Here is a 12,277-nt window from a genome sequence, read left to right as displayed (position 1 = left end):
TTTGTTACTTTTTTTATATATATTTTTTTATGATTTTGCAAACACTAAACTACTTTTTTAGTCGCAAATACAAGGGGTGGTGACCCGTCCCTGTGTGTTAGGTAGGGAAATATCAAATGTTAGGTTCATTGCAATGAGTTTCACAATGAAGTATATAATAAATACATGATATGGTGTGATAAGCAGTAGATTAACATGAACAAGAACAGGTAATACATAACGAGAAGCACACAGATAATTGGATGACGCTAGATGCAGAGTACAACTATGTACACAGGTCCTGAAGCCAGATGTACGGTGAGGAATAAAAAGTTGTAACAAGCTGACTGGATAATAATTAAAAAAGTCTATTGCAGATGAGGCCGTGTTGGCACACCGGTTGTAAAGGACGGGACATCGTGTAAACAGCATCCTTCTGTAAACGGCCATGATGACTGACGACAAGATATCTAGGATCATCCAGACCATCTGGCTCTTCTGGGGATTCATGATGCCGGTAGGTTGGATGTTCTGCTACTGACAACACGTACACGTATATCTCATGAGAGAGGTTACCACAGAGATTTGTTTGCGCCCCTAAGGCACGTCAGAAACATATTATCGTGTGTTCGAATCCCGGTTCACCCAAATTTGTTTTTAGGTTTGTCAGCACAATACCCGTGCTCGTGGGTTTCACCATAGAAGCTTAAGATCATCTCTTGGCCAAATTCCATTGTTTTGACTTTGCCAATTCGAGCAGAAATTCCGACTGATATCCATAAAGGAACAGATGAGCAAGAAGGGGGGCATACTTGGTACCCGTGGGGATGCTTACTTCCTGCCTAAAGGTCGTAACCCGAAGTCCACATAGATGTTATCAATAAGGAAGTCCAGCAGTTCATTCACTGTTTGCAAACACAGTACATAATAGGTATGAACATGTCTTAAAAGAATGAATAAAAAAGAATTGTTTTCATTCCCAATTGTCTTGGTGCTAGATTCCTAGATAAAGTCAATTTCGCTCAATAAGTCAATTTCGTTCACCTCTGTAATTTACAGAATTCATTTTCTTCACTTGCGTTTTTAGTATGGACAGAAAGCCATTCCATATCCAGATCACTGTAAGGACAATCCATTTTGTTTTATTTGTAATTATATTGCTGATAAATGCAGGGATTAAAAAGTAAATAGAAAATACGAGTTAATTGTAAACACCGATCGAGAATTCGGGGAAACCCCGGGATGTAGTTCTGGCAAAGGTTCACACGATCAATTTCACAAAAGATTGTTCACATCGTGTGAACTTCTCTGTCCGTTCACAGGTGTGTGAAATCCAAATATCAGATCACGTGACTACCCCTTCAGCCAATCAGCATGAAAGAAACAGTGTAAACTTTAAAGTATGAAATTATATTATTGTTAATGTTTCTCACTAAGTACTAAATCAAATTCTGAGCGGTATTTCCCCTTTACACATATTTTCACTGCTGCTTTAAAGGACATTTGTAATTATAGAACTGCCCCTGGGATTTTATGGGCAAAAGTTGACCCAGAAAATGATTTAAAAAAACAATTGTGCTTCGGAATGTTGTAGAAAGTAGAAATTGTGTCACAATATATACACTGTTGCAAGCTGTTTTAAATAAATATATTTAGGCCCATAGAAAAAAATATCGCTGTCTCTGTAGCTGTCTCTTGAAACTATTTATATGTAAGATCCTATAATACTCCTTCAAGAAATATCATGTAAAGTGATGTGACAGGCACAATAATGTGAGACCGTGTGTGCGTGTTTATGTATTGAAATTTATGAGATACAGGAGAAAGTGACCCGTGAAGATCCGGGGTAGAACAGGTCTTCAGCAACCATGCTTGCCGTAAAAAGCGACCATGTTTGTCGTAAGAGGCGACTAACGGGATCGGGTGGTCAGGCTCGCTGACTTGGTTGATGCATGTCATCGTATCCCAATTGCGTGGATCGATGCTCATGATGTCAATCACTGGATTGTCTTGTCCAGACTCGATTATTTACAGACCGCCATCATATAGCTTGAATATTACTGAGTGCGGCGTTAAAGAACAAATAAACTAACAAACATGAGAAAGTTTATAAACAATTTACTCAGTAATCACTTGTCATCGTTCGCCTCCGGTCGTGATTGTTTCTCATGTCATCAATCACTGCTTGCCCAGGATCTATTATTGAAAGGCCATCGTGATCTAGCTAGAATTGATACTGCTAACTGCGACATTCAATCACGTAGTATGTACAATGTAAATAAAAGTCGATACGTATCCGTTTCATGATAAGTTATATCAGTATCACGAGCTGTACATGGGGTTTTGCGCTTCCTGCGTTAGTTTTTATACCACAAGCGGAGCGACGCATAAAACTCCATGTACCCAGGGTGCTACTGCTACAACGAATTTTTCTTACCGTCATGCTTAATATGGTATTGTAAAGGAATTAAGACAATTCAAAATTAATAGAAAACAGCTGTTCGATTGAGCTGAGGATAACTTGTGCTATGTCACGTGACTTTCATTGACTCGGAAAAAGCGTGAGGCTTTTTGCTTCGAAGCGGGGTATACGGGATTTATTCACCCTCTGAGAAACACCCGTGCAGACTGCTTTCTTCGTGGGGTATAAGAGATTTATGCTCCCGCTAAGAAACATATTTCCTTCCAAGGCGGGATACGTATTATTTTATCAAGCTCTCGGGAACCAATCAGATCTCATCTTTCTGACATGGCGGTATGATAATCACGTTGTACATGGTGTGTCATGGTTTACAAAGTCCATTGTCTGTATAGGGTGTTGGTGACGCCATCTTGGGACCAACCCTCCTGGATCTGCAGCTGCTCGTCAAGGAATCAGTGGAGACGTTCTCCTTCCTCATACTGTCTACAGGAATAGGCGCCATTATAGGCAGTCTCCTCACGGGATTCATCTTCACCACCATCAACAACAGGCTCAAGTTGGCCCTGAGCATCCTATTCGGCTCCATTGTCAACTCCGTCACGCCGGCAGTTCCAGCGTACACCTACTTCTGTGTCATGTTCTTCTTACAAGGACTGGCTAGAGGTTTCGTCGCTTGCTGTAAGTTATCTTTTATTCAAGAATTTACTTCAAAATTCTTTTGACTTTAGGGAGGTGATTATCGATGTGCTCACTTACGCGTAAATCTGAGTAGTGGATTTAGGCAACGTGTGCACATTGGTATTAACGTTTATACTTTCATTAACGCATAATAAAATTAGAGTCGATTTTGTTCAATAACAGTAATAACTTTAGTCATTAAGTAAAAAAACGATACGAAGTCAGTGACATCTGTTGTCAGTGCAATAATGCAACACAGACCCTCCCACTCATTCTTCAACGAGTCAGGAAACAGCTGTCCTCTAGTGGTTTTATAAATTGTTTTTTGGTTTATGGAAACATGATCAAATGATCATGTGTAAAGCCCATTCTTGGTGTCCCACGAAGACATTTTGCACATCGTGAAATAACTGAAATACTATTCAAACCTGCGTTATGCCGAAACCACTCGGTTTTTATCCAGGTGGGCATATATTATTGCAATTCAACCTTTTGCCCTACGAAGCGGTTTGTCAGTTTGAGGCCAAGGCTACACTATTCATCAATGAATAGATTGTTAGTCTGAGGTGAAGACTACACTAATGACCAATGGAATAGTCGGGTTGTGGGTGGGGGTTTGGGGGGGGGGGGGGGGGGGGGGGATCAAGCGTCAAAGGACTGTGTTCGATTAACCACATGGGTACAACATGTGACGCCCATTTCTGGTGTCCCCCGCAGTGATATTAGTACAAACGTCGTAAAACCAATGGTTCCCTCTATTCCAGATTTGTTGGAAGTGTGCAATGACCTATGGAAGCAGAAAGGAATTCCTTTCCAGTTTATCTTCTCTGGTGCGACGACTGGATCTATCCTGACTCCGCTCATCAGCCGCCCTTTCCTCTGCGTTCTCGAGCGCCCCGACAACCCGTTCTTCCCCCCAACACGTGCAACGAATGAGACGCATGGAAATGCCACGACGTGCACTGCTGCGGACACTAATGTGCAACAAGCTTACATTGTTCTCGGTGCCCTTACCCTGCCGAGTGGGATAGCTTTCATCTATTACTGGCTACAGAGCAGAAAGTCTGTAACCCTTGACCACATGTCACTCTACGAGAATCCGGACGACATGAAGAATCAAGTGGTCAAACACAAACTACATTATCTGTTCTTGACTCTTTTGTTCTTCTTCTATTTCCCCATAGTTGGAAACACGATGTTGTACAACACATATCTCACGGTATACGGGGTCGAGGGACCACTGCATATACCTAAAACCTCCATGATCTACATGACGTCCTTGTTTTGGGGAGGGCTGCTTGTAAGTCGTGTTGGTAACACTCTGTTAACACGATGCTGCGGAAACTTCTACATTATCTTGGTGAACTGTACATGCCTTTTGGTCAGCGGGGTTTTACTGCTTGGCCTGGCAGGAAGATATGAAGCGGCATTGTGGGTAGCTACCCTTGCTCTTGGCCTGTTCTCGGGACCCTATCAAGGGGCTTGCTTAGCCTGGTCTGAGAACTTTATACGGCTGGAACCGAAAATAATATCTTTGACATTTTTGGGTGTGGGTTTTGGTGCAATGGTTTTACCGTTTGCTGGGGGACTGTTGTACAATAATGTGCCCCCAATGGGACATATGTATTTAGTATTCAGTATGATTGCGTTTCTGTGTTTAATGTTCTTTTTACTAAATTATGTAGGCCATCGTATTAAGATGTCAACTTCACGAATACTGCAGTCGGATGTAACACTTCAGGAACGCGAGACTGAATGATTGCGGTTGTAACTGATCACACTCAAATAAGTTTAATGGTAATCAGACATTGGTGTTCAATAATAACCATGGGAGTCAGCTATACTAGTCACATTTAAAGCAGGTGTGACCAGTCACACTTAAAGCCGATTAGACCCGTGAAGATCCGGGGTAGAATAGGTCTTCAGCAACCCATGCTTCCCGAAAAAGGCGACTATGCTTGCCGTAAGCGCCGACTAACGGGATCGGGTGGTCAGGCTCGCTGACTTGGTTGATGCATGTTATCGTATCTAAATTGCGTAGATCGATGCTCGTGATGTCAATCACTTGAGTGTCTTGTCCCGACTCGATTATTTACAGACCGCCGTCATATAGCTGGAATATTGCTGAGTGCGGCGTTAAACAACAAACAAACAAACATTAACGCAGTTAATAAGACCTGGGTGACACAGAGGACATGAGAGACAGATATACTGGTCACACTTACAGCAGATTAGTCAGGCCTGGGTGATCAATTGTGGAACGAAGAGATAGCTATGCCGTCCAACCTCCAGGCGTAGTCGAAGAACTGTTCATTTGTATCTGGTCGTGAGTGAGTTGGGATTAACGTCAATCGAACAGTACCTGTTAATTACAGATACACGTGGATAGAAAGCATCTGACGCGTGTCTTCTCGACAAGTTAAAACATGCATGATGATGAAAAACCATGGCTCATATTCGAGGCAAATCTGGTATGACAACACCCGGCCAGAGGATCCTAGCATGATAGGGACGCGACTCTGGCCGTAAGTGGTGAATTGGTGAACCCTAGACCACTTTGCACTGTTCTCGACGGTGAATCAGTACGTTATGAGACAAAGGAACACCTGTCGGTAAATGTATTCCATTTACATACACATATGCCCAGATTCGAAATAACGTTTTCAGCTGTAGACTTGAATGACGTCTAACGTTTCATTGTACATTGAATTGTATTGGGCGCCAGGTGTTCGACATTGATTTGATTTATATCATCAAAATTTATTTTGTTTTTCGATTGTCCTTCCGTTTCTTTGTTACCCGTCCTCTAATACACATATTGATTTGTTTGTCACGTGTTCTTCATGAGTGATTATTTAATAACCTGAGTTAAGTCTCCACAACGAACATGTCTGACTGGATCAGACCGCCTCCGTGGTCTATTGGTAGAGCGTCCGCCCGGAGAGCGGAAGGTCCGGGGTTCGATCCCCGGCCGCGTCATACCAAAAGACGTTAAAAGATGGTACTTCTTGTTACCCTGTCTGGCGCTCGGCATTAAGGGGCTAAAACAAGGACTGGTCGGCTCGGGGTCAGTATACTGTGTCTGAGTGGGGTATTCATGTTAAACTGCGGCATGGCATCTCAGTGGGCTAGCACTATAAATCGGCATCAGTCCGGACTAGTACAAGCAGCCACACACACACACAAACACACACATGTACACACGTGCATGCACGTCGCTATATAAGTGCAATAATCCTGGACGCGACGTTAAACCCAATTTCACTTCACCTCACCTCTGACTGGATCGTCAAGGCCACAGGAATCTATGATTCTTGGGATGAGTTCAGGCTTCACAGCACCATACCCCTGATCAGTGGTTCCTCAAAAGTGGTAATGGTCTCTGAGACCTGCATCACTTGACGATTACCTCCCACTTATCTAGCAGCGTGCTCCTTTTTTAATGTTCATTCGTACAATAAGCTTCATACAGGGGCTTTCTGCAGCATACCCCTCTGTCCCTGGGATAATTTATATATAATTTAGTTCCATTTCAGGATTGTCAGGTTTAAAGGCAGTAAATCGTGTTATGGCGTGGCGAGTCGCACACTGCTTTTGTCAGTTAACGTACTCACGTTCTATTTTGTGAAACAGCAGTCTGTATTGAGTGAGTGAGTATAGTTTTACGCCGCTTTTTGCAAAGTTCCAGCAATAACACGGGTTGGGACACCAGAAATGGGCTTCACACATTGTACTCATGTGGGGAATGAAACCCGTGTCATCAGAATGACGAGCGAAGGCTTTTACCAATACCTCACCAACCCAGTCAGTAATGAAGCAAAATGCTGGCAATGCTGGCACCAACCTTAAGCCGCTTCTGTTGTTGAAATGTATGATAGTGAATCAGTTTAATTCATAACCAGGTGGACTAAATTGCTGGAGCACTGGAATCAACTATGCCACCCCCTAACACTGATTTGCGTCTCTTCTCCGTAACAGAAACCTATAATCGTAGGGTCGAGTCCCGAACTTCAAAGGCTTTCTTATGAAAATGCATGTATATATTTCAAATTGTATCGTCTCCGTGGTCGAGAGGTAGAGCGTCTGCCCGCAGAGCGGAAAGCCGCGGGTTCGGTCCCCGGCCACGTCTTACCAAAAGGCGTTAAGAGATGGTTCTTGTCGTTACCTTGCCTGGCGCTCGGCATTAATGGGATAAAACAAGGACTGGTCGGCTCAGAGTCAGTATACTGTGTACTGCGCCATGGTATCTCAGTTGGCTTGCACTATAAAAACGGCATTAGTCCGGACTAGTATAAACAGCCACACCCACAAACACACACTCACGTGCACGTCGCTACACATGTGCAATAACGTCGCGTTAAACGTCATTTCACCTCACCTCATTATAGATTTTGGTGACCTTCATGGCACTTCTCTCAGCCAGATACCGAGTGACACGTGCCTAAAATGCCGCGTCACGACTCGGTAATTTCGGTCAAAAACGATAATTTTGTCATTACTGAAAATTGCGTTCGATCGATAGTACGTTTTTTTATCGTTTCCAAGTAGTTTCGTGGAAATTGTATTGAACGCCACAATCGTTCCTGTTGTATATGAAGTGGTAGTAAAATCCCACATTTCGAACATGGAACCCCAGCACGCAGTTTATATGTTGGATAAAATACTAATAACTCAATCAGTTTAGTAAGTCAATAAACCGAATTTACTATGTAACTGTTCCAAGCGTCTTGAATGACCTTGAACGGTTAACGTTACTTTCATTCCTGTTGCACCATAATCACATGTCATCTTTCTACAACTAGTTATCACGATCAAGTTCACACAGGTTCTCTCAAAGGTGCAATAACGTCGCGTAAAATGTCATTTCCCCTCACCTCAGTTAAAATTTTGGTGACTTTCATGGCACTTCTCTCAGCGTGCGAACCGAGTGACACTTGACTAAAATGCCGCGTCACGACTCGCGACCGATCGGTGTGAGCTATGTCATGCATAATGTATATCGTCAGTGTAAGAGAAAAACATAGACTAACGAATAGGACCAAGAACCTACACAGGGCCATGTTATTCATCAGTATAAACACAAGGTTGTTCAGTTGTAAGTAACGCTTTTATTAGCTATATAAGAAAATATACTACGGTCAACAATTGGTGTTAAACCGTTATTCCAATGAGTCATACACAAGTGTATGCTTGGGAATACATGGGAATACATGTGAACATGTTTTAAGGAGCGACACTTTAATTCTACCACCGCTCAATACGAATTTAGATTTAAACCCATTTAAACCATTTAATTGTTTTGTGAGATATGTTTAATCAAGATCGTGAACGTGCACGTGTATATCGGAAATTCTATTGTCACGTACTCGGTCCACGAGTTAGGTAGTGTCTTTCATCCTTTTTGTATTACTCAATATCGCTCTCTATATGTTGAAAGATTATATACTAGTGTATGAGCATTCCCTTCAGTGTTTGCTTAGAAATATAAAGATGGAGTAACTGTTCATGTTTTGTTCTTACAATAAAAAAGAAGTCTCAAACGAATCTCCAAAGTTATATTTCCTTCAATAATTTCGGTCAAAAACGAATATTTTTTAATTAATGAAAATTGCGCTCGCTCGATAGTACTTTTTTTATCGTTTCCAAGTAGATTCGTGGTAAATGTATTGAACGCCACAATCGTTCCCGTTGTATATGAAGTGGTAGTAAAATCCCATATTTCGAACATGGAATCCCAGCACGCATTTTATATGTTGGATAAAATACTAATAACTCAATCAGTTTAGTAAGTCAATAAACCGAATTTACTATGTAACTGTTCCAAGCGTCTTGAATGACCTTGAAGGGTTAACGTTACCATCATTCCTGTTGCGCCATAAACATATGTCATCTTTACACAACTGATTATCTGGATCAAGTTTACACAGATTCTCTCAGTTTAACAGAGAACACTCTTGAGTCAGTAGAATGTCTTAACCTAGACTGCATACAAATATTACATCCTGGAGACACGTCCATTTCACCCTGTTTGTGTATTTATGCAATATAGTTTTACAAAATAAGTTTGTTCTGTTTCTTATTTAAAAAGTAAATTAATTTACAAATATTTATATTTTCGCTATAATAAATGTACTTGCCTTTTCTTTTGAAAGAGCACGACATGGTTGCTAATTTTAACACAGGTTATGTTGCCAAACATGCTAAGCGATGTGTTCAGATAACTAGTTCGGAAAAACGAGTTTTAATATGTAAACCCCAAATTACCTTATTTACCAACAAACGTACACAACCCATGCCTCCCCCCGTGAAGACCCGGGTCAGAACTGGTCTTCAGCAATCCATACTTATCGTAAGAGGTGACTGACGGAATCAGGTGGTCAAACCAGCTCTTGGTTGACACATGTCGTATCTCCATTGTTTAGATGAATGCTCATGTTGTCAGTCACTCGATTAAGTAAGGATAAGGTTTATGGATGCGCAACTTCTTTATTACAATTAGGAGCGATGTTTCGGTGTAGGTTCTGACACCGTTAGGGGCGGTCGGGTAGCCTGGTGGTTAAAGCGTTCGCTCGTCACGCTGAAGACCCGGGTTCGATTCCCGACATGGGTACAATGTGTGAAGCCCATTTCTGGTGTTCCCCGCCGTGATTTTGCTGGAATATTGCTAAAAGCAGCGTAAAACCATACTCACTCACTCACTCACTCACTCACTCATCTCTCACTCACTCACTCACTCACTAACACCGTTGATGACTTGCTTGATAACGGTGTTAGAACTTACACCGTAACGTATATAACCATATATTCTCAGTAAACTTCAGATGACATTTCCTTTCACTTCTGACAAATTGTCTCGAACCTCTGAGCACAGAGATGTAAAATATCAATGCTCACCACGTTTAATGACAAATGTCCAACTGATCAAGGCAGGTTCCACAAGTTTGTCGCGTGTGATAGTATATAGTGGTGTAGAGACTTGAAAAATCAAACATTCTGACATACTTGAACTTGTTTCTTTTTTCAAATGACAAACCTTCACGTGCAATTAGCACTTGTCTCAAATACGTTTCGTGAATATAAACAAAGTAATTCCTTGATTGTATTGAGGGTTATGAGTAAATGTGTGAGTGAGTGAGTTGGGTTTAACGCCGCTTTTAACAGTATTACAGTTATATAGCGGCGTGTCAGCTTAATATGGGAGGAAAGCCGGAAGTGATGGAGGTCTCTTCGGTGAAACCCACGAGCACGGGTATGGTGTTGACAAACCTAGAAACATAATCGGGGCGAACCGGGAATCGAACCCACAATCATAGGTTTCGGGCGTGCCCAAGGGACGCAACTCTGCACAGCAAATCGCGGCGCCTCAGATGACGGGGGCAACCCGTGCCCCCACCTGGGGCTTATATTAATCTTTCAGATAGCGATTTTGTGGTACATTTGCTGGACCCTGCAATCTCTCTCTCTCTCTCTCTCTCTCTCTCTCTCTCTCTCTCTCTCTCTCTCTCTCTCTCTCTCTCTCTCTCTCTCTAGAAAACATGAATGGTCATGTCAAGTCAAACGTTGATAGTACTGATGCGCGATTTTGGGCAGATTTCTTCCCCAGTTAGGGGGGAAGGGTGGCCCAGTCGTCTAAGGCGCCGCGATTCGCTGTGCAGCGTTGCGTCCCTTGGGCACGCAAGAAACCTATGATTGTGGGTTCGAATCCCGGTTCACCCCGGTTATGTTTCTAGGTTTGTCAGCACCATACCTGTGCTCGTGGGTTTCACCGAAGTGGTAAACGTCTGAGACCTGCATCACTTCGGGCTTTCCTCCCACATTAAGCTGACACGCCGCGATATGACTGGAATACTGTTAAAAGCGGCGTTAACCCCAACTCACTCACTCACTCACTCTTCCCCAGTTAACATACAGCACTTGTATGTGGCGTTATTTAAAGTACCGTGATGAAACAATGAATATAGTGTATTCACCATTATTTTGCCTTTGCTACTCACATAGAATCTTTTGGCAGATAATCGACTCTGATTATTCTCTGACGTAGGCGTTTTTACATTTACATATAATGGTACTGTTATTTGAGGCCTTGTCAGTGGAAACAACGACATTTTCATGTGGGGCAGCTAAATTTTGGATCACAGCTGACACAATGGGTTTATTCCAATTGCGATTCCACTTTTCCAGTTTGCGCATTCTACCAGTGACAACAGCACGCACTGACTGAACACACTCTGAGAGGCTCATCAGTTCATCTTGTTTTTAAACTTGGTATTATTTTACAACAAACCTCTTAGTTACTAACCAAAGCCTTTCCAAGGCATTTAAATACAATCCAAATAAATTCACAGCAACTCAGTTTATGTTTTGACCATGTCTTGGAATGAGAGCAGTGCTGCACTGTTTTTCCATGCATTTAGTCACTGAGTGTACGCTCTATGTTTGTAGTGGAAACCATAAAAAATGAAATATGATTATGAGTTGCTGACAACACATTCACTGAAGAGGACAAACGGTGAACTTTGTAGGGATTCATGTCACCGCAATAACCGTGTTTGAATCCCATTATTGGTGTCCCCTTGCTTTGATATGGTTCCGATATTGCTGAGAGAGGTGTAAAATCACACTTGCTTATCTAAAAATATGCCCACGTGCCAAAATCAATTCATGTGTTGGTGAGTTGGGAATCTGGAATAACACCGCTTTGAATTGTCAGTTGGGCGAAACCCCAAGTATGCATCATTACTTATACCCCGTTCACATGCACCTCTATACATATGTGTGTATATTTGCATATATGTGTAAACATACATACGTGAGTATACTTGTCATGTGAACGCGTTTACTCATGTGTGTATATTTACATCATGTCTGGAGCAGGCGCAAAAGTAAATGCAAATTTGCACTGTATGTATATGATGTTATGTGAAAGTTTATGCCAACGTCAGAGGATGATCTAATTAATATATCTGTTGTTTTGCCAACACCAACAAATTGTCAGCAGTTCTGTATTCTATTCAGTATACAGCAATAGTCACTTTAATGGGGACATCCATAGCTGGGCGGACAGTGTTTTCTTTTGGTTGCAGGGAGTCAAACAGTTGTGTATAGATTAAATTAAACACGTTGCTCTATGTGAAGATTTCTGTAAGGTAACTCTCTAATGAGAGTGACTTTGATTGGAAAACAACATTTTCATGATGA

General features: G+C 42.0%; 1 protein-coding gene across 3 annotated transcripts in view; it reads left to right on the top strand.

Moving 5' to 3' along the window:
- LOC139468934 (sodium-dependent glucose transporter 1-like) overlaps positions 1 to 5,885 on the top strand; it is a 28,531-nt gene extending 22,646 nt beyond the window's left edge. For all 3 annotated transcript variants that reach the window (XM_071251084.1, XM_071251076.1, XM_071251093.1), the window contains exons 2-4: positions 357 to 496; positions 2,794 to 3,079; positions 3,844 to 5,885. In XM_071251084.1, the coding sequence (XP_071107185.1) occupies positions 428 to 496; positions 2,794 to 3,079; positions 3,844 to 4,838 (1,350 nt within the window). In that variant the 5' untranslated portion in view covers positions 357 to 427 and the 3' untranslated portion in view covers positions 4,839 to 5,885. The remainder of the gene's footprint in view (positions 1 to 356; positions 497 to 2,793; positions 3,080 to 3,843) is intronic.
- The last annotated feature ends 6,392 nt before the right edge of the window (positions 5,886 to 12,277 follow it).

The sequence above is a fragment of the Haliotis cracherodii genome, unplaced genomic scaffold (genome assembly GCF_022045235.1).
Source record: "Haliotis cracherodii isolate W230 unplaced genomic scaffold, xgHalCrac1.p SCAF_1, whole genome shotgun sequence".
Lineage (NCBI taxonomy): Eukaryota > Metazoa > Mollusca > Gastropoda > Lepetellida > Haliotidae > Haliotis > Haliotis cracherodii.
Note: the sequence above shows the minus strand (reverse complement) of the source record. Positions and strands in the feature narration are given on the sequence as shown.